Consider the following 24,299-nt stretch of genomic DNA (forward strand, 5'->3'; position numbering starts at 1 on the left):
ATTGTGTTCGTATAAATACAGAAATGGCTTAAACCGTTCGTTATATGAAATATAAACACATTTTTTACGAGATTTCATGGTTTATACTTTTAACTCTTACTTTGACAAAAATAAAATCGACGTCGGCGTAATTTTGGAGTCCTAAAAATTCTATGCATAAAAAAAAACAAAAAGCAAGCCTTAAATTTTGTCAAATATACTGTACACTGCCAAATTAAGGGTTTAATATATTTTTTTATTACAGAGCTGTATAGCTAAAATGTATAAGAGGAAAAAGATGGCTGCTTGAGCCTGAATGAATGGTTCAGATGGAATGAACTGAATGTTCGGTTCGAACATAAACGTACAACAAAAAATACAGAATACTTCTGCGAATGGTTGGGACAGCCTTACTGAACGACCAGGTAAGAAAGTCACAAGATTTTTTTATTGCAGTCAACAATTTTTTCCATATATTGGTATCCAGTGGGGCATGGCATAGCCTCCGCTAATTTGAACGCAAGGCGTACTGCTGTAACATACCATTTCTTATTTCATATTAAAAACATAAGTTAAATAATGAAACTAGATAAAAACAAGACACGAATAAAATACAAGAATTGCTCGTTTAAAGACATAAGATCTGTAATTCACTTTAATGTGGTCACTCTTCTTTAAGACAATTATGATAAGGTTTTTATTACTTGCTTTTAATCGATTTTGTCGCGATTGATCGCAATAGCTTTAGGAACGTGGATTTCTTTACTACGTAAGCTGTCAGTGTCTACTATACCTACTACAAAGAAAAAAAGAGAGAAGAATATTTACTACACGACGTAAGAGTTCACACGAAACAGTATCCGGTGGGCTGCCACAGTAGATGTTTTTGACTACAATACAATACGATACAAATATTCTTTATTGCACACCATAAATCAATACAAAAAATATATAATATAAACAAACACTTAGATGCAGGGTACTTACACTTAGGTACAGGGGACTACTTTTAGACTTTTGACTACTTTTCAAACCCCGGCTCGCATTGCACCTCTGAGTTTTTCGAAATTCATGTGCGGAATTACATTTGAAATTTACCACGAGCTTTGCGGTGAAGGAAAACATCTTGAGGAAACCTGCACAAATCTGCGAAGCAATTCAATGGTGTGTGTGAAGTTCCCAATCCGCACTGGGCCCGCGTGGGAACTATGGCCCAAGCCCTCTTGTTCGGAGAGGAGGCCTGTGCCCAGCAGTGGGACGTATATAGGCTGGGATGACTTTTCAGACTACTAGATGTTGCTGTATAATTTTAGTCTTAATATATGGCTTAAATTATCAGAAAGGATTTTTTAACGCCATCTATGTTTGCATAAAATTTAATAATCAATTTAATTATTTGTTCTCAGTTTCTCGGAATCTTCTTTCTCAGGAGCACGTGAAAATTTCAAGTTAAAATTAATATCAAATACTGAGAGCTGCAATCCATTAGATTTGATAAAAAAAATTGAGTTTCTGGGTGATAAAAAATGCATAAGCTTTTAAAAACGTTTTTTCATTCAAAAACAGTGTAAATCAAACCCAATGGGGTTCTTCTCGCTGACATAGAACTCTTAATAAAAATCACGGCATTTTTGTTAATAAATATTTTGTTTTTACATAATACAAACTTATTTCTTGAGTCCGACTCGCACTTGGCCGATTCTCCAAGAAGACGGCGCCAGCGCCAGTGGGATGCGTGGGCGCACTCGGTCAAATGCGACAATGCCTGAAGACCCTGCTACGGATGTATGCGGCGCAACGAGGCAAGATTAAATTCGCCGTACATTGCACGGTGGAGACGCGTACCACGCAGCTGTTCATTAACAATACACGCAGTACATAGGTATCAGAAGAAACCCTCGTCGCTTTCCGACTTTGCATAGTAAAGGCGCGACATAGGCTATATTGGACTTGTTTTCTTTAAATTCTCTACACTACACATTATTCAGCAGATAAAGGTGCGTCTTTTTTACAAGTACTATTTAGCAACAGGCAAAAACAGCTCAAATCCCGGTCAATTGTTTAGTTTTAGTTTTTTTATTTACCTAAGTACTTCGATATCTGACACAAAAAAGCGTGTATAAATATCTGATACGACTCTATTCATTTATTTCTTTGATTTTTGTGTGTTCTTACAGTGTGGAGGTGGAGGAACTGCATGAACTGATATTAATGTAGGTGATTGTATCTTCCTAGGTGCATCTGACTCTTTGACGTGAGAGGGAGCACTGCTTATCCTAGCGAACAGGTCTGATCTATTTATGTAGTAGAGTATCTTATTATAAGAACTATGAATTAAGACGTATTTTTTTTTCAATAAATAATTACTTAACCAATTTTTTCCTTTTTTTCCCTTTACAGGTTTTAACAATATACGCTGCAGTATCTGCCAGAAAATTCCAAAAAAAGACATTTGTTTTGGGAATAAATCACAAACTGCCATTGTTTAATCAACAATAAAGCTACTGCACTTTTTAGTGACAACTTGACGTATGTATGTAAGCACATAAGAGTTGGCTCTTAGTTGGCGCAATTCTTAATTGGTTTTCCTAATTCAATTACGTTAAGCTATCACTAGACATGATTGATGCGTCGTGCGTAAATAACGTGTGGACACCCCTTTGTGGGCCAATGAAACGTCAAATGCTAAAAGGGCTTTTAATTATTTGAATACTTTGCTAATGCTTCCTACTTATAAAGGTTAATGTGTTGATCTCTTTACCCTTGTAGCGTGTGCACCTGCGTGCTTGTAAAGCTGCCAGTGTGAATCATTCCAAAGCAGAGATCTCACAAGAAAAGGTAGCTAATAATTAAGTTTAAAAAAAGTTTTGACACAAGCCCACAAGCTCGCTAATCCTACCATGAAGCAGCAGTGCTTGCACTGTTGTGTTTCGGCGTGGAGAGTAAGACAGCCGGTGTAATTACTGGCACTTGAGGTATCCCATCTTAGGCCTCTAGGTTGGCAACGCATCTGCAATACCCCTGGTGTTGCAGATGTTTATGGGCGGTGGTGATCTCTTACCATCAGGAGACCCATTTGCTCGTTTGCCATCCATTCGAATAAAAAAAAAAAAAAAAACAAGGTGCTAACTAAAAAGTGCGAGTTAAATCTTTTAGTAAAACTTTTTACGCTAAGTAAGAAAGCAGCACACTAATCTTCTGATCAAACTATACGTACACCGTAAATTAATAACTATGTATTCTGTAAACAATCTCATGCCTTTTTCAGCTGTCTGCCACTTATCAACCATCATCGCCCATCATTGGCCGTCATGTCATTTTACCTCTAATTTACCTTTATTGTGCGTCTGTCATTTAAGAATGCGTCAATATCATTAGAGATTCTTATAGCTGCATTATGTATCTGCTTACTTAGCTTGATTGCTAATAGAAATATCTCACAAATCGGTTAATCTAACAACTAAAGGTACTTAATACTACAGTTGAAAAGATATAGCCCTGTGGCTGACGGATAGACACATGATCATCTATACTTTTAAAAGAATAAGTGATTGATTGATTGACAGACGTCCTGTTTGGCGGATATATGCCTTGATTATAATGGAGGAGAACTAAGAATGAATTTTTCGAAATTCCAACGGGATAGAGGGCGTGCGATTTTTTTATTCTTCTACAGGAGCGAAATTAGGGATATAAATAACAAGATCATACTTACAACGTGTATTTTAAAACACACACAAAAATTTACCAAACATTGGTTTTGGAAGCAATATTGCCATATATTTAAAGTTTGGTGTTTGTATTGTATTATATTGTAACTATTTATTGTACATGAAACATATGAAAATTACAATTAACAAGAGAAACAGATGTACAAAGGCAAACTTATCCCTTAAAGGGATCTCTTCCGGTTAACCTTTAAGTTTGGTTTCGTGAGACCGTAAATGAATTTAACATTATTTTTAGAGGCGAAATATATCCCGTACAATAATTTTGACATAAGAGGAGCGGATCTGTGACAGTTGTAAGGCCTTCAAGTGCGACAAAACTAGTATTTAGTAATCATGTGGTAATAATATACTGCGTACTAACTTATTTTGATTCTAACTTTAATTTTAACTTTCATGTTTTATTAATATTCATTGTAATGTAATAATTTTTCCAATCAATAAAGTATTGAACTAAAAAATATACATTTTTCTAGCCGCTACCCACGACTCCGGCCGCGTCGAATTCGTTAATCGCTATCCTATATAAATTTTCCTGGATAAAAACTATCCTATGTCCTTCTTCGGGACTCAAACTATCCGTATACCGAATTTAATCTCAATCGGTTCAATGTTTTAGACGTGGTTAAGTAACAAACAGACTTACAAACTTTCGCATTTATAATCTTAGTGGGATTTGAGGGATAAGGACAAATCCATTTTTTTTAATCAAGCATATAAGCAATATATGTTATGTATGTTTCTTATGGTTTAACTAAGTAGGTACTCTTATATACGAGTACGCTATGTAAATAGTTATGATAGGTACCTAATTAATGTAACGCCACAACCTGGACCCAATTGCATAATAATCTACAAACAAATAGAATTAGCGGTTTTGTACTGAAATTGTCTAATACTTTTAGCTGGTATTTTCTTATGCAATTGGGTCCTGCTCCTGGATAGTTTTAAGTGCTTATATATCTCCCTCTTCATAGATTTGTGCAGGTTTCCTCACGCTGATTTCCTACACCGGAAATCCTGATATATTTGTTCAAATGTCAAAAATATTAAATTAAATTATCCGGATAACTCACGTATTAAGTTAAGTTTAGCGCGACATGTTTCGGGCTGAGCATCGCGACTCGGCGGCTGCTGCAACACGCGCACTGCGCGCCAGCTCTGCTCGTGCTACGAATTAGCCCGAAACATGTCGAGCTAAACTCGATTTAAGACGTAAGTTATCCGGGTAAATTTCGTTTAATATGAATGAGTCTCACGGTAGTTTCATGTTCAACCCACAGTTAAAGGTATTTGACAACTGAATTTACCATGTGTTATATTTTATGAATATTATTATGAAAATATAGACATATACAGACAGTGTTTAGCAAAGAGAAAACTTAAATCGGTTGAAAATTGGATTTATAAAGTTTTTTGAAAAAATATACCTGTCTCTTTCTCAAACGCTTTTCTCTATGCAGCAAAAATGGCGCTACTGACGTGTGCGCCACATGCAAAAGTCTTTGTCTGTCTAATCTTGAATTTCAAAACTTTATAACTTTGTTATTTGTAAAGGTAGCCTAAAAATTGTTTCTCTATTCGATAACAGGCATTGTGTAGTTTTCATTTATAAAACATTTAAAAAATAGTCAAATACCGTATTGAGCGACCTCAATTTTATAAAGATTGCTCCAATTCTGGACCAGCTCTACCATAACCGATGATTACCGACGCTCGGAGCGATGTGGGGTAATGTTTGATGGATTCTGAAACACCCAGTCAAGCCCCGGGACATATGATATTGCACGAGATAGCGGATCAGATAACTCATAACTCTCTTATTTTCTTTTTTAGTTGCGAAGGCTTATTATAATGTCAATGAGTATGTTGGGATGCGGTAATCTAGTTTGTTACTTTTGGTTTGTGACATAATTTCAATTAGAATATTAGTATTATGTATATAAGTAGATATGTATTTTGAAATTTATGAATTGTTAATTGTTCGTAAGAAGCACGCTGCATGTGAAACTGTGGCTACTTGTATGCCTTATGGCGCAACGTAGTGTTACTGAAAATTTCCTGTCATTTATATCCACCTGTTTTCACCTATGTTTGACAAATAAACGTATTTGAATTTGTATCAGAATAACATACCAGCTGGACAAACTCCTACAGGCCAATGAAAGTCGGTACTGTGTTTGGACTTTTTATAATTGAACTATTTTGCTCCTACTACAAATCTTCTCTCTATCTTTCTTTCTCATGCATACAAAAATTAACATCAAGTAAATAAATTCTAAAGCGACCTAACGTTAGCATGTTTTAAACAAGTACAGCACCATCTACCGAGACATAAAAAACTAAATTACTTCAAACCTAAATACAATTTGGACACCAGCTTTTACCCACGGCTTGCGGGAACCATTATTGGCGGCTAAATTAAAATTCAGGGATTTTAAGTTTAACATTTCGAGTATGTTACTGATTAAAAGTTATTACTGTTAACTACTTTTTGAATAGAAATTCCGACCAATAATCGACGCTATTTCCAAGTGTTTTAATAATGCGCGTGAGATTATTTCCGGAGACACTGGTTTTAGAACAAAACTGGTTTTTTTTTCTCTTATCTGGAGGTATGGCAGTGCCCACGCCAAGTAGAGCAAAGCAAAGGCACGGCCTTACCATACTTTTCTCGAAGCCATTCAGGCTATTTTCAGCCTGCTGTAATTTTGTGCTAGCTAAAGCTAGAGCACTGAATTTTCAATTGCCGATAATGCCAGGTCAATTATGTGTATTAAAAAATGGCATAAGTAAGTTGGTGGAAATAGAGTTCCATAGATCCCCACCTGGTACTAACTAAAATAACCGACTTGGTATAACATTGCATGTTAAAACTATTTTGCAATGTACATAAAAACTGCGTTGCGAGACTCACATCTTTTTACATGTAATGTTTTGATGGGATTATTTTTCCTCTACCTAAGTAACTCTTTATTTTATCCAGCTATGAGATGAATAGTATCATAAAGCATCTTAATTGTATCATTAACAAAGTACATTGCGTGTTCTTAGTATTCCATACAATCACTAATGTTGCGAAACTGGACCACTGAGGCTCAGTGGGTGTATGAACTACGGCGCTGTCAGGATCGGATTGACCAATCAGAACAATGGAATCTTCGTCTTCTTTCGTCACTGTGATTCTATCTAATTGTGCCTTTTGTTGAATTAAGTGGATCGGCGGATGAAAGGGAAATCAAATATGGATTGATGTGATGGATCAAAGTTTGAATATTATTGATTTATTGACCAGTAATTCTAAAGTACCATTCAGGTGAAATAAAAAAAAGCTGTGGACTAAAACCCGACAGCGGAAGAATTCGCGGTTTGAAAAGTGTAAATCAAAGTGTCCTTTAGGTCACATGCCACCTTTCCTAAAGATTGAGTAAAATGCATTGACGATGCTTTTAAGGCTACGTACGCACTATGTGGCTCTAATCGCGCGGTTTTAACGTGCCGAGCGATACTTTGAAGAGGGACGGCGTGCTAAAAGCGTACGTTAGCCTACAATGCAAAAGGGCATCAAATAAAAAAAATACAGGACGGCATGTGTGTTTGAAATATAATTTTATGTTAATAGGCACAACAATCATTTTTGCTAGCTTTTGAAGTTAAAAGATTTCGCACTTATCTTCGTGTCACTTTGCTAATTTTTTTTCTAATAATGACTTCGTTACAACGTGTAAATTCATTTATCGCCATCTTTGTCAGTCAGTTTGATATCCGTTGCGGACAGCTGTCATATACGATACAAATCCCAGCGCGACTAAATATAACGTCAACAGATAGCAACCAACCAGTGAGACATAATGTCAATCGGTAATCAGCGCTAACCATCGCCACAATCACCACGCTGATAGATAAGCGATGTTTAAAATTGGTGCAATTTCTTGCGTAATGTTGGCTAGGCTGGACAAGGTAAGATTGTTACTCGATAGGAGATTAAAAGTTAGGGCTGACTTATTCCAATAGCTTTAGGCTAAGGTCAACATGCTTTACATGGTATCACAAAACGAATTTAAAATATTTCATCTAATATGCATTCTCGGTCCAACGCTGTTCATCATTTACATGAATGATATACATGACCTTAAGTTAAATAATGCAGAAGTTATATGTTACGCCGATGATACGGTGGTTCTGTATAATGGACTTTCCTGGGCTGAGTGCGTCCGCGGCGCTGAAATGGGGATGAGATCTATCGGTAAATGGTTAAGGAATAATTTACTAACTTTAAATTATAAAAAAACAAATTTTCTCTGTTTCCATAAGACTGCAGCTTCAGAGCCTTCGCAGATAGAAAGCATTAAAATTCATACATGTAATACGCCTGCCATCTGTAGCTGCGCCACAATTCAGCGCGCTAAACGTGGTCAAATACCTGGGTATCATGATTGATCATAACCTAAATTTCGGCATCACATTGCATGTTTGTCGAAGCGTATTAGGAGAACGGCAGCGATTCTGAGAAACTCAGAAACTCGACCGAAAAAGACGTATTAAGAATGGTCTTTTTGTCCATTTGCAGTCGGTTTCGGGTTATTGTATCCCAGTCTGGGGAGCTGCAGCTAAATCCTATCTCATGAATGTGGAAAGGGCTCAAAGATCCGTACTCAAGGTGATGCTGAGAAGACCTTTTAGATACCCCACTACCAGGCTTTACTCCGAGGCTCAGGTTTTGACCATACGGAAGTTATTTATTTTAAGAATTACTCTCTGTGCTCATACATCCTCATTTCGCTTAGACTTACATAGGTCTCTTCTAAATAAAAGGATATACAGGCTGCCTTTACCTTCTGTAAAATCCCACTTTGCAAAAAGATTCGGGCGCTTTGTGAGAGCATCGGTTTACAATTCTGTTCTGGCCTTCTGTAATATTAAAAGACTGTTCGGTGACTATTGCCAAACAACTTGTTACACAGTGGTTACTACTCTGGACTACGATGCTGTTGAGGGCATAATTGTAACTTAAATTAATTCATTTGTCAGAATACTCAATCAGTAGCTTGTGATTTTCGGCCTCTTGTTGTCTTACGTTGTGTTGTATAATGTAACTAAATTTGGGATTAGTTGGTTAAATCTTTTCTTTTAAATTAAGCTCGACCGCCCAAGAGACAGGCTCTGCCTAGTTTGGGGGTCTCTGTTGATTCTTGTAACATCACGGTGTGCACGATTTCTGTATTGTAATTTTATTGTCTTAATTACTAAGTGTGTGCAATAAAGATTATTATTATTATTATTATTATTTAATATGTGAGTTTGTGAGTTTAAATGATTTATTCGAGATGTCGGCAGTCAGATCTTTATAATTTTCTATGAAATGTATTACCAGTTACGTTAATAATTGCATAAGACTATTAGAAGTTTGAACATCTCTGACTAACCACACTTAACCATCTGCTGAAATATTTTTCAACCACAATTAAAAAAAGATAAATTTTTGCAAGTGTCTAACTGAATTTAGCCAATCACTGGCTGTGATATTCTGCAAAAACACCTAACACACTGACCTATTTTCACATATTGATACTGGCCGCCAAAAGATGCTGCCAAGGCTTTTGTTTAAGAGAAAAAATGCGACTATCTTTTGTTTTACTGCTCGCCGTGAACAAGACGAGCTCCTTCGAACTAATAAAATTTTATTTAATTAATAGGGAATATTGCTGCAATTTTATCCCGTCATAGTGCAACACTAGCACATACCATATGTTTATGGTTTATGTTTTTTGAGTATCTTTAATGTCCGTAGGATGCCATATTATCATATTATTTCAATTATTTTTTTGGAAAAACAGCTCTATCTATAATGGCTAATTTTGTCAAAATCACGCGTATTCGTGGATGGAACTAGGTATAGTCTCATTCGATGCACCGCAAAAATACATAGAAAATGACAGCTCAGTTGCCTAGTTCGTAAAATTTGCATTTTTTTAATATAGGAGGGAGTAGGTCCCCTGAATTTTGGTAGGACTCGGCATATCCTCATTTCTAGTGCCAAGATAAAGTTATAAACCAAGTTGCATTGATGTACATATTTTGCCGCCAAAATATGCTCTTTTTCCTGTAGTTGTAATAAATAGTTACGCAATAGATGGGAATGGGTCCAATGTTAATACAGCTAATGTTTACAGGGTTCCGTAGCTTTCACAATCCACTGCAATAATAAATTCTCAAAGTTCTTTCTAAACACAATGCTCTGTGCACGCAACGTTTAAAACAATCGGCACAAACCAATGTAACAATGACCACAAGTGTCTACAGTGTCATAAAAACTGGAGATCTTTAAATACTGGTCGTAAGACACTGGCCATAATGGAGTAAGCTGACCGTGAGCAGTATTTGCTTTAATCTCTCCTCCATTGTGCAACGAGGCTCCCTCTAACAGACGGTTGCCCAAAGATGGGAATGCTATCACAAGTTTGTAAGTCTGTTTGTTTATTTGATTGTTATTTCATCACGTCTAGCCACGGAACCGTTTTAGATGAAACTCAGTGTACAGATAGTTTGAGTCCCGGAGAAGGAGATAGTTCTTATCCCGGAACATTGCATAGTTCCCGCGGGATAGCGATAAACGAATTCTGTGCGGACGGAGTCGCGGGTAACGGCAAGTTAAGCACTTCGGTTAAAAGGCTTTCGAAATGTTAACAGAACTAATGGAAATTACGGTGGGATACGTTTGTGTCACAAGTTTGTCTTTAAGTAAGAATCGTTTAGAAGAAAGATTGGACGAGGTATGAAGTCATCTACGTAATTTGTGAACTGCAACCGACGACCTTACTCTCCGATTGCGATATTTATAAGTTTTTATTTTTTATTTGAATAAACATCTGCAACACCAGGGGTATTGCAGACGCGTTGCCAACCTAGAGGCCTAAGATGGGTTACCTCATGTGCCAGTAATTTCACCAGCTGTCTTACTCTCCACGCCGAAACACAAAAGTGCAACTGCTTCTTCACGGCAGGATTAGCGAGCAAGATGGTGGTAGCAATCCGGGCGGACCTTGCACAAGGTCCTACCTGCGACAACACTGTTTGACACGGAGAGAAAAACGAACAAATGGGTTAGATATCTGATGACAATCACATTGCAATACCGAAGGCTACAGCAGTAGAGAAGTATTTGACAACTTACAGTCGAACAAGTCGACGGTAGCCACCGTGAGAGGTGCGGGCAAGGCAACCGGTAAATCCTATTCAAATTCAAATTCAAATCATTTATTCAGTAAATAGGCCGCAATGGGCACTTTTACACGTCATTTTTTTAAACTACCAGCGCTTCCGGAAAGACTGTCATTGCCATGAAGAATGCGCCGCAAGAAACTTGGCAGAAAGTCATTTTTTCAACATAAAATAATTACAGTACACAATTAAAAAAAATACAAAAAAATTGTAATAATAATACAGGGATGTATGGGGTCCCTTAGTTACAAAACTGTACACTATCTATTATCTATGTTCAGTGGAAGTGTAGACTGCTTCCACTGTCATAAATTAAATAATAATAATAATAATAATTTCATTCTGAAATTTACATTTCAGGTCAAGTAACCATTAAGCCCATTAAGATAACGAAGTCACGTCTGCCGCCCCCAAAACTAGCTCACACGCACTCATGTTGCTCTGAAAGCAGAGCGGTCATCATCATCATCATCAGCCCGAAGACGTCCACTGCTGGACAAAGGCCTCCCCCTTAGAACGCCACAATGAACGACAACTCGCCACTTGCATCCACCGGTTTCCCGCTACTCTCACGATGTCGCCAGTCCACCTGGTGGGAGGCCTGCCAACGCTTCGTCTTCCGGTTCGTGGTCGCCACTCGAGGACTTTTCTCCCCCAACGGTTATCTGTTCTTCGAGCGATGTGGCCTGCCCATTGCCACTTCAATTTGCATATTTTTCCAGCTATGTCAGTGACTTTAGTTCTTCGACGAATTTCCGTATTCCGGATTCTATCGCGAAAGCAGAGCGGTACCGAGGGCATAGTATTGCTTCCGTTCCCATAAGCTCTATGGGATCGTATTGACAAGTTGTCGTCCGTTGTTGCGTTCAAAGGGGGCCTTTGCTTAACAGTGCACTTCTGCAGGCTGATGATGATGATGATATTATTGGCCACGTATTATCACAGACAGTTTATTAGTTGGACTGACGACATCGTGAGAGTAGCGGGAAACCGGTGGATGCAAGTGGCGAGTTGTCGTTCATTGTGGCGTTCTAAGGGGGAGGCCTTTGTCCAGCAGTGGACGTCTTCGGGCTGATGATGATGATGATGATTATCACAGAACTCTACACACTGTGTGTAACCAATATGCACTTGGTTGGTTTTATAACCGGCATTGTATTAAAGAGGATCGAAAAGCAAATAATTAAATTCTTATCATAATGGTCTGGAAAAGGGTGACCATGATAGAATAGTAATGTGCAACCTTGTATTGTTTCTTCAGAAGTGTTCGGAATATAATTCTGTGGGAAGAACCTCCAATAGAGAGATCTCTCTCCAGGCAGGTGTTATGCCTGGGGACCGAAGTCCGAAGGAAGAGCGTCGGAACTTGTATGCGACCGCGTTGAGAAACTTCGATAGCGCGATGTAGAACACGGTCGGAGTTTCTGTTGTTGTTCACTAGATGGCGCTAGGAGTCGCTACGTCAGCCCCCCTTTTTAGACCGGAGGTCGGTGTGGAGTGCGGTGCAGTCTGTGCGTCATGTGGGCGCTTGCAGGTCCAGTTGCTTGAGTGTGTTGCTTGGAGCCTTGTTGGCGAGCGTTGAGTTGATTGAGTTACGTTGAGCTGCGCGTGAGCTGCGATGAGCTGTGTTAAGCTGCGTGAAATATGGATGTTAGGTAGCTGGACCAACCCTGTTGATGTTTTGATAATTTATTTTGTGTCTTTGACGCGGTACACTTTGAACATTGTCCAATGTATGGAAAGATTTGTCAACGGCTTAATCTGACAACAGTAGGTTTGATAATAAGTTATTGTTAAAATTTTCCTTTTTGACTGTACTTGCATTGTCATCCAACTTATATATGTATACGTAATTTCAAGTCAATCCCACAACTGAAAGAGTCAAAAAGAACTTGCGAGAACCAATAAAAACAACAACAGCACCAAACAGGGCAAGATAAATAAAAGCTTGTTCAAACACTTTTTGTGGGTTGTTGTTGAGCTTGTTGTTCTGTTATTGTTGTTGTTGTTGCTAATTATTTGAGTTATTAATAATCTCTTGTATAGTCTGTAATCTGTAATGTAATCTGTGTGTTATGTATGTGCAATAAGGGGGATATTTTCAAACTATTTATCTATTTAGGAAAATATTAAAATACCAGGGTCATGGCTCAGCATACAATTTCATTGCTGTCGGTTTTGAGACCCTGGGTCTTTGGGGTCACGGCGCACACAAATTAATTAAAATACACTACTGGGGACCAAAGGGCTGGCAGCTATCTCTCTCAGCGAACTGCCATCGCCATTCAATGAGATAATGCTGCCAGCTTTTTGGACACCATGCCACATGGGGTCTGTTTGCGATTTAATTTAGTAGGTATTAGCCGTAAATGGGTTTGTGCGACTAGAGTTCGGTCATCGTTATCGTTCTTCCGCGGGAACTATGTCATTTTCCAGGATAAAAACTATCCTATGTCCTTCCCCGGGACTTAAAGTATCTGAATACCGACTTTCGTCTAAATCAGTTCAGTAGATCCAGAGATTACCCCCTACAACATCACAAACTGACAAACTTAGTATAGATTTTAAATCTCTCCGTTGTTCGTCATGATACCTACTGGTAACTGGGAGGCTTGGGTCGGTGCACCATGTACACAGGTCGACTTCCCGGCACCTATTTCATAAACGTAACAGTTGTAACACTTATAAGATTCGAAAGATAATGTCGACTTGATGAGTTAGTTCGAATTGTCAGTGTCACTCTTGATGATAAACCTACTTATTAAATAATTAGGCTAAAAGAAATAAAATTGTTTTAATCTAAGAATATTTGGGCGAATCGCCTCAATGACATGCGCAGAGAAATCATGGTCACCCGAGGCGGGTAATCATTTTCAAACGGAGAGTGTGCCATCGAGACAATGACGCTTCACATTCCGCTGTTTTTTTATTTTTTTCTTGTAAATTGCCGTTTTTCTATTTATAAAAAAATATCATATCTTATTTGTGAGCTTAAAATAAAATATTAATTATAGTTTAGTTCAATTAATCTAGGTACATCTACAAATAAAAAAAAGTATTTGACTTTATACTAATCCGGCTCCAATTTTCAGGGACTAATATTTTTAGCACCTACCACTATCGCTCAATATTATGTAGGGCACATGCTTAAAGGTTTCATTGTAAGTATTAAGCCTTTACTATGATTATATTTATGCTCTAGACTGCTTACTATAGCTATTTATTTTTATACAAATCTGACTAGATTATAATGGGTAGTATTTATACGCACATCAAAAAAGTCCTTTTTTTGTCGAAAAAAAATCCGAATTCACATCAGAATTACTGATTGCACAGTAAAATACTCCACGCAAAATATTACGTAATAACGTACCGCTATTTATCTTAAAGTAAAGCATTTTTACTATTGCACAGTTAATAATGACTAACGCACAACATACTTTTTTTTTATATAGCTTCTATTTTTGCACATCAAATATGTAATTACCTATCAATTTATTTTCAGCATGTATATCGATGGCAAAAAGCGGAAGCGTAGTAACAACCACCTGGTCAAAATTATTTTTATTGCATATTCGGAATTAGCGATTTTTTCTGCGTCGAATGGTATCGGTTTCATAGCTCTGCGACGCTTAAAAAAAACTGAACACCAATTCAAAACGAATGTATTTTTCTGACAATTGCTACATCTAATTGATGTAAACACCAAAAAACAGCAAATTTTTAACCAAGTAAGCTTACGCTAATTTCGATTCAGCATATTTCAACCGAAGTTCTGTTGAAATATGCTGCCGAAATTCTGTTCAGTGGCGGATATAGCGTTTATGCATGTAGTTAAAAAATGAATCAGGACAATTACTGCATTTCATCGTATAATATGTACTTATTATCTATGATCGATGTTTACTGCATTTAACGTGAAAGTGATTTAATAAACAAGTCATAGTTACAGCATTTGAAACACATCGTGAATTAGGCACGACTTCACTTTACCGCAGTTAAAATATGCGCTCACGGGGAATTAGTAGTCGTTTACTGCCTACGAATCGGTCCGCTGGTGATCACCGAGCAATAGGAAGTGCGTAGTGCGAATTTTGTGCGTGCAGTGTCTGAGTATTAGGTTTAGTTATAAAGTGTTTTTGCAAAGGTTTAATCGTTTGCCATTAGCGTAAGCGACACTAAAAGGAAAACTAGTGATTTTCATTAGGTTTTGAGAATGGGAATTGAAAGTAATCTATAAGTTATGTATTTATTTAAAATTTAAAGTGTTTCCGTAGGTAAATTAAGATGTTATGATTTTTTTTCCTTAAAATCGAAAAGTTTTTTGGCTCTGGTGTAAAGTTTACATTTTGGCGGTTACTACGTTTCCGCTTTTTGCCATTGATATACTTTTTACATAACCAGAACTAGTAGGGGCCAAATTATTTCCTTAATAAATAAGGTTCTGGCGCTTCGCCGGCCGCTGCCGCGGCGCGCTCGCTTTGCTCGCTCGGCTCGCGCGTTGTGGTCGCAATTGTACCTAACGCTTCTTCTCGCTCCGCTCGTCGTCGTACCTAATTTTCCGTTGCCGAATTGACAGTAAAAGTTATTTTGCTAGGAGAATGAGTATCATCTACGCACGCTCTAGTTAATTTGCTGTGGAGTCAGTATTTTTGATGTGATTGTAGTGTTTTTGTATAGTTTGTGTTGATGTATATTTTCGAATTATCTGCAGTACTAGTTTTGCTAAACATTTAGTTTATTTGTATTGAAATAATTTAATTGAAGTACAAAAGGTATATAAATGATGGGAATAAATTGATAGGCAATTATTTATTTGATATGCAATTAATAATATTCCGATTATAATCTATAGTCCTCGCCAGGGTAAATAAAATGTGTAATGATAATGCTATGTATTATTAACTATGTTGCAGAGTCCACCTGGATGCAACAATGAAGTAAGTAGGTCATCATCATCATCATGTCAGACGAAAGATGCCCACTGCTGGACATAGGCCTCCCCCAAGGCTCTCCACTCAGACCGGTCTTGTGCCATCCGCATCCACCGCGATCCTAACCAGGTCATCGCTCCATCTTGTTGGAGGCCTACCGACCTATGACCGATAATCCTAAAAAGACTCCATTTTTTTTTCTTTACCGTTACGGAACTCTAAAAGGCTTCGTAGTTGGCAATTGAGAATTCTGGCTACGTGCTCACATTAAGTCCTTGGTCGCCTTTTAACAGAGAATAAAATATAATAGTACACGTCTTTATGATGCCCACGGGAAGAGATAGGTCTCTCCTATTCTAACACCGAACACAGCATGAACTGTTCGTAAATAGCCTCTAAGAAAGTTTTAATTCACCATGACGCTATGCCGTCATTGGTAGTCCCATTTAGTCTTTGAAAACAGTCATTTGGAAGGCTTTCAAGGACTAAACCTTGGTTCTTTGGAATTATAATTCTGACTATTGACATAGGTAAGCGTAACTTTGGAAAAATAAAATTTCGCTTTATTATTGCAGTGTTATGAACCGGAATGTAAAGCAGAGGTATGTTTTAATGTGAACAATGAAATTATTTAAATTGTGGAGCGCGAACTTCTATAATGCATAGGTACTTAATGTATGTAAAGTCGGATTTCAATCAGAACACGACGCACCCGATGTGAAATCAATTATAGTATTAAATGAGTGACAATTTCATATGGAACTTTATTATTTAATGTCAAATGTCAAAACGATTGGTGAAAAGTACTGTCTCGATCTATTTAGCACCTCAAGATTCTTGGAGGGCGATTTAGTCTTTTTCTCTAGATGACAACAAAATTGAACATTACTCGATATGTCAACGCAGAGGAACCCGGTGCTAGGTTTGCTGACAAGGCGAGTGTCCGCAAAGCAAGGTGATAAAACCAGGGGATTTTTAGCGGTGAACACGCAAAGTTGTGTCTTGCCCACATAATTTCCCGTTTTTGAACATACGCAAAAAAAAACGGCATTTCTTATGCATATTTTGGTTTCAGTGTTATGGTGCCAATGGCAACTCTAAGGTGAGTTTTAAACTGAAGTGGCTTCTTGCTAGAACATCCATGTTCAGCCTCAATACTAACAATGGTATTTGACAGTAGTTAACTACACTGAACTAGTGGAAAGAAACAAAGACAGCATCAATATACTCTTATCTAAAATGTCGAGCTTATGGAATAAAAATAGTTAAAAAAAGGGGAACCTGTGAGGCAGTAAGCTATTTAAATATAATGCAATTAAATAAAAAGATGTACGTAAGTGATTGATGATTCTTAATTAGTATCGTATCACCCATATTAAATTATATTGACCCGGATAACTCACGTCTTAAATCGAGTTTACCTCGACATGTTTCGGGCTAATCCTTAGCCCTTCCTCTTAGGAGCAGCGCGACTCGGCGGCTGCTGCAACACGCGCACTTACTGTGCGTTGCTCCTAAGAGGAAGGGCTACGATTAGCCCGAAACATGTCGAGCTAAACTCCATTTAAGACGTGAGTTATCCGGGTCAATATAATTGAATATGTGTGACTCTCACGGTAGTTTCATGTTCAATTCAAATTCATATCACCCTTTTTTTTCAGTGTTCAGCGACAAGCTGCACGGCATTTGTAAGTAAGATCAAAATTGAATAATATCTGACCTAGACCACAGTATATATATGTATATATATATAAGCTAAAGCAGTATAGAAGCTAGGCATATTTTTGAGATAAATACCTACGCTCCAATGGAGCGTTACGGTTGGCCACTAATTTTTTGTAAAATTAAATAAAAAGTTTTAGTTCGCGCTGTATATCAGCTTATTGGGACTTTTATTACAAAAGCCTTTTTTGCAATTGTATGTATTGTGTATGTAAGTATATTTGTATATTCGGTTCAAATCTTGCAAGTTAAATTTCATTCACTTCCCGATGTGCTGATACATGCCTACCTATCACCAAAACAAAGAAACGTTTTATTTAAAAGAAAAATGATTTTATTTAGTAATAGTGAATCATTCTTACCTTCCAACATCAGCGGGGAGTTTAAAAAATGAAAGCCCCGGTTTTGAAGAATCCATATTCAATCAGCTATACACGGATTGTTTGGGGCGCACGCAATGAGGGCTATCGCGTATGAATTCGCCACTAGAGGCGCTAGTGTAGCGTGAGGTCTTCGAAATGTCAAATCTCATAGTTTTTGGGTGAGCTACGCTGGTTTATTTATAATTAGAATAATTTTGTGAATATTTTGCAATATCTGAAATTAATTATGGCAAATATGCGTTCCGGGGCAATGAATGTCTGTGTTTTGAGACAGTTTTATCTTTCGGAAACCTTTTTCCTCCCTTTTTTCCGAACAAAACGGGGACTATGCAAAACTGTGGCATGCTCGATATTTTTATGGTACGGTTTTAAGGTGTATTAAATATGATTTTAATCCAAAATTTGTCTTTACGCCCGTAATAACAGACTTATAAAGCCATACTTAAAAACCTCACGCAACAGTGCGCCATCTAGTGACACAAAAAACGATAGCCCTCATTGAAACAATGCAACGCGGCCACTGCTCGTCTCGGCGCGTCACTCGCGACTGCAGTACCGCGAGACTCCCTTAGAGGCCGTGTAGAGCGCGCGTCTGTGTGAGTGTGTTCGTTTCGATCGATTTGTTCGTAGCTTCCCTACTGCTTTACCTTATATATATACTGTGCCTAGACGACCGACAGTTGGTCCACAGGGACAGACACAGGGTGCTAAAATATAAAGCTAAAATAGCTGAACTGATTTTAATTAAGCATGCTAAGAACTACCGCAAGGAAACTGTTTTTCACGTAAAAAAGACCGCAGTATAATATTCGCCTATAACGCCCGCAGCCTTTTACGATGGGTGGAACGGCAATTTCAGCGGTCGTGGTCGTGGACTTTGCGGGTGTTAAGTGGAACGTTCCCCAAAGAGGTACAAGTGAAATAAATAAAAATGTTTTTTTTTTAGTGCAAAAAAAGGGATTGTTCAAGTCTAGTAAGTACTTAAAATAAATTCATAATTAGATTTACTTCTAAAAGCAAAAATAACTTCAGATAATATATTTTTTTAAATATTTATGTATGCATTTACTATTTAGACCAGGTACAATTTTTATCTATCTAAATATATATTAAAATAATTCCAATTTCATTTCTAGAAAATCTATGCTTTTAGTACCTATTCACACTTATTTTCGTTTCACAAAAAGATCAACTAGGATTTTTGCTATTCATATTACTATTTTGATTGTTTTAAATAAATAAATAAATATCATGGGACACTTGACACCAATTGACCTAGTCCCAAACTAAGCAAAGCTTGTACTATGGATACCAGGCAACGGATAAACATACTTATATAGATAAATACATACTTAAATACATATTAAACACCCAAGACCCGAGAACAAACATTCGAATTATTCATACAAATATCTGCCCCGGCCGGGAATCGTTTTTTTATGGTTCTGTTCCCAAAGGATGCCAACGGTACCCTATTACTGAGACCCCGCTATCTGTCGGTCTGTCCGTCCGTCTGTCACAGGGCTTGTGAGCCGTAATATATAAACACTTGAAATTTTTACTGATTTTGTATTACTGTGGCCGCTATACCTAACAATAAATACTAAAAATAAAATAAAGTTAAAAATTAAAGGGGAATTTCATGTGTTGATAGGAGGTCAAGATGACAACCGGCAGTTGCCAGAGGCAATGCGAGTGTCGATGTTGTTTGAATGTTTCCCTCAAGCTTAGCCGGAAATGTTATATTGAATCAACAAAGAAAGCAACAAAATAAATTAAACCACCACTTAGAAATCAAAAATCACGTATAATTTACGAGAACACAAGAATATGACGTCATTTTGCCTTTATACCTAAATCTTACAATAATTACAAAAAATCCTGAAAATAAGTACAAAAACTTTTTATATCAACTTTAAGCTTACTTTCTTTGTAACATAATTGTGTTAATAACATTGTTAACAATAATCAATAAATCTGAGTATTTTTACTATATTATTAAGGGTATGATATTATCGATCACCTAATAAATTCATTTTTGATCACCTAATAAACAATATTTGTTAAGATTGGTTTTTTGGAATCTTTTTGTATTTTTTATTTCAATTCCAAATTTTTGTTACTTTTACGGTCATCCCGTAAAACCCACATCGAAAATACAAACTGAAATATAGATGCATAGAAAAACCAGAAAAATAAGACCAGCGCTGGGAATCGAACCCAGGTCCTCGGCATTCCGTGCCGCGTGCTATACCGCTACACCACCGCTGGACAGACACAAATTTCTCTTATGCACACATATCTCAGGTTGCTTTTTTCTACTACACTACTTAAGCAGCGGCACTAGCGACATCTATGTTTCGCTCTCATAGAGACGTCCACTCTTTCGGAACTAACCGCTAACCCAGACAAGAGATGTCGGTACTAAGCAATCAAATTATGATTGTTTTTTGGGAGTCTTTTTGTTTTTTTATTTCAACTCCAGCATTTGTTACTTTTACGGGTATCCCGTGAAAACCATATCGAAAAAAACAAAGTACCTAACTAATTTGGAGTTGAAATAAAAAATACAAAAAGAATCCAAAAACCAATCATAATTAAACTATCTCAATCGATTGTGCTCTTGGTTTTGATTAGGGAAAACCATATCATTTCAAAAAAAAGAAAAGAAAAGGTACACTTTTTTTTGAAAATGCCCAATTACGAATGTCTTTCTTTTAGACGTTCGGCACTGGCGGCAAGAATAAAGTAAGTGATTTCAAAATAAATATTTGGACGACCGAGCCAACACTTGGGGTCAGTAGGTAGGTAGGTGTATTGGAACGTAATAAAAAAAGGAATTCTCTTTTTCTATGTGTTGGCAACAGCAACACCCCTTTGCCTCCGACATTTGACCTAGGTGGTCATATAAAAACCATCCCCGGGTCGCACTCAACTATACTCTAAGGTCTGTAAAGCCCTCTTGCTCTGAGAGGAGGCCTGTGCCCAGCAGTGGGACGTATATAGGCTGGGATGATGATGATGACTGAAGACTAAGCAACTCTCTACTCGTATTTAACAAAAATACACAGTAAGAACAAAAACCGATAAATGTGTTTCATATACAAGGTGCTTCTTATGGATTTAATAAGAAGCAAAGATTGCTTCTTTGCCTTCAATTGCCTTTCGGCAAGGATGGTGAATTCTCTCCTACATTGGGTACGCTTCCGTTTCAAATCCATGTTCGGATTTTATTTTAAGTCACGGTCGCCAGATGTTTTGGATTTAAAAAGAAGCAAAGATTGTAGAGCCAATTATATATACCTATTTTAGGAAAAGAATTACTTATTCACACAACCTCGTAACTAAGGTAACGTATTAGCAAAGTACGTCACAGTGCTTATAAGTGAAAAAGACATCAAAAATATTTTCCAACCTTAAATTAAACTCACAACATTTATTAAAATAAAAAAAAACACACTACATCACAACAAAAATAGAGATGAACAGGAGAAGAGAGAGAAATTAGAGACGTTGCACTATAAATTAGTTCGTTGCATTTTCCTTATTTTTTTTTTTATTTTTTTTAAGTAGCCTGTATAGTGTCCCACTGCTGGGCAAAAGCCTCCCCTCTTGACCTCCACAACTCTCGTTCTGACGCAATGTCAGGCCAGTCCTTTGCGTACGTGTCCAGATCGTCCCGCCATCTCCTTCTCGGTCTGCCTCGATGTCGCTGGCCGTTCCCCTTATTTAAAAAAAAATATTCTTGTGTTTTGCCAAGTCAGTAATTCTACTTGATTTCTAACTCTACACTCTTAATTTGTATTTGTCAGTTGCGCTCCAACTTTTTTAGAAGACAATCAAACTGACAGCAAAACCCATTTTTTATAAATTATTACATTATTATTTGGGAAGCCGTGGTGGCCTAGTGGTTTGAACTATGGCCTCTCAAGCAGAGGATCGTGGGTACAAACGCTGGCATCTCTGAGTTTTTCGAAATTCATGCGCAAAAATATGTTGAAATTTATCACGAGCTTTAATACCCTGCGAAGCAATTCAATGGTGTGTGCGAAGTTTAAAATCGACACTGGGTCCACGTGGAAACTATGGCTCAAGCCCTCTCATTCTGTGAGGAGGCCTGTATCCAGCAGTGGGACGTATCTATATACGTACCAGCCAATGCTGGGATGGATATTATTAGCCAGCCAGTTCCTTTTGTCGGAGGCATCGCATCGCAAAAGAAAATGTTAAAAAATTACTATTTATTGCCACGACAGGAGTATAAGTATTATTATCTTTTACACGGTTTACTAATGTATCGGCGAAAATTATTTAGCAAATTATTAACTCCCAAACTATTTATCCCATATTTTTATTTAGGCGAAATATTATTTCCCAACTCAACGTTTCGCACTAATATCATTTTCCAACTAATGATTCAATAAATTATTATTATGCAAATTATTATCTGGAATTTTTTTAAGATGTCATTTATGTTTTCGTCAAATGTATTGATTGGCATACCTTAATTTAGCAACTTATTGAATGGCATCCAACCTACTTTTCTAGTGTCATTTATCCTGGCTGCTATAAAAAAAACCTAACATCGAAGGCTAAGGCGGGAGCTACGCTCCGCTTCGATCCCGCCTTAGCCTTCTGAACCTAAACTATCCAAGTCGCTTCTGCTCCGAACCGTCTTGCTCGCTCGCTTCGCTCGCTCGCACAAATCAAATTAAAGTATAACTTTGCAATGTAAAAAATTGCCCAAATGTTATTTGACAATTTGTTATTTGCCTAAGCCAATCATTTGCTACATAATTATTTGCCACATAAATGTGTGATGAAGTAAAATTTTGCAATGTAAAAATGTTGCGAAATAAAAAAAATGCGAAGTAAAGTTATGCCAAATATTAGTTTGCTAAATGAAACTTTGGCGAAAGGTTGGTTGCTAAGTGAAATTTTGCGAAATATATTTCGCCGAAAAGGCAGTACACCCTTTTACACTGAGCCACGTCACTTCTCCCTTTGTCTATGGTTTTAATTTCTTAATTTCTTTTTTTTTAATTTCTTTTTTTTTTCTCCGTCTGACTGGGGCAAAGGAACTGGCTCATGCATACATGTTTATTTAACGTTTGGGCTCCACAGAAAACCAGCGTTACTGCACATAATGTGCGGCAACACATGCTGAGTGGAGACCCTTTTTGGTATCCTGCCGTGTCACCTAGTAACATAGTTTTAGTGCTAGTTCTAGTCTTAGTTTTAGGTGGTACATTTTGGAGCCAAAATAAACTTTTCTTTCTTTCTTTCTTTCTTTCTTAATTATTATTTAAAAACTTGGCGAATTACTTGGCACATTAGGTGCAAAGATTATGAAGGTGTTGGCTGAAAATCAGCGCTGTAGTAGGCAGCATATACTTGTTTACTGCAGCAAATTGCCGAGTCAATTCATTTTCGACATCATAAAATGTTTTTATTTTGTGTAAATTATGTATTATTTTAAGTTTGATGTCGAAATAAAGTTATGTCTATGTCTATGTGAATATTAATTAAAACTTATTTCATTTATAGTGTCTGGGTACGCGTTGCTCTACTACAGTAAGTTTTAGGAAAATTTATATTATTTTGCAACAAAACACAAGAGTGAATAGTCTTAGTTTTGAGTGAGAATAATTAAAATAATATTAATATGGTTTTATGTTTAGCATGTAGGACTTGACCCATTTATGTCCAAAGGGGAGGCAGAGGTAAGAAAAAAATGATAAACTTCATTTTCTAAATACACGTACCTGGGCAACCACGCTTTATTTGGAAAATACGCTGTGTCATTGACTTTAAAGTAAAACACGGTCATGTTCAAAATTTATTGCAAAATTAGCTTCATGAATAATTTTCCTCTAATAGATAAAACATCGTAAGGAAACCTGCACAACCTGCGAAGCGATTCAATGGCGCGTGCGAAGTTCCCAATCCGCACTGGGCCCGCGTGGGAACTATGGCCTAAGCCCTCTTGTTCTGAAAGGAAGCCTGTGCCCAGTAGTGGGACGTATATAGGCTGGGATGATGATGATGAGATAAAATAAAGTCTTTTAGGAATAATGTTACTTTTTTTCCAGTGTTCGGGTACCGAATGCGTCTCAATAGTAAGTTATACACTTAGTAGCTGCGCTCGTGAAATAATACGAGTGTTAATGTGGTAGTAGTCCTCGCGGGTTCGTTATGAAAATTTAAGATCAAAATAAAAGGAAACAAAAACACAAACACTTTTATAGCACAGCCACAAAGCAATACCAAGCTATTTGAATGGCTAGTAAAATATAAGGGGTTGTTCTACAATACGACAAAATACGATGGAA

At 37.2% G+C, this 24,299-nt stretch overlaps 1 protein-coding gene across 1 annotated transcript in view; it reads left to right on the forward strand.

Moving 5' to 3' along the window:
• Positions 1 to 13,773: 13,773 nt before the first annotated feature.
• LOC141436225 (uncharacterized) overlaps positions 13,774 to 24,299 on the forward strand; it is a 31,597-nt gene continuing 21,071 nt past the window's right edge. Inside the window, exons 1-6 of the mRNA XM_074099113.1 lie at positions 13,774 to 13,867; positions 14,021 to 14,089; positions 15,845 to 15,868; positions 16,438 to 16,464; positions 16,938 to 16,964; positions 17,524 to 17,550. Of these exons, the coding sequence (XP_073955214.1) occupies positions 13,829 to 13,867; positions 14,021 to 14,089; positions 15,845 to 15,868; positions 16,438 to 16,464; positions 16,938 to 16,964; positions 17,524 to 17,550 (213 nt within the window). The 5' untranslated portion in view covers positions 13,774 to 13,828. The remainder of the gene's footprint in view (positions 13,868 to 14,020; positions 14,090 to 15,844; positions 15,869 to 16,437; positions 16,465 to 16,937; positions 16,965 to 17,523; positions 17,551 to 24,299) is intronic.

Source organism: Choristoneura fumiferana, chromosome 16, assembly GCF_025370935.1.
Source record: "Choristoneura fumiferana chromosome 16, NRCan_CFum_1, whole genome shotgun sequence".
NCBI lineage: Eukaryota > Metazoa > Arthropoda > Insecta > Lepidoptera > Tortricidae > Choristoneura > Choristoneura fumiferana.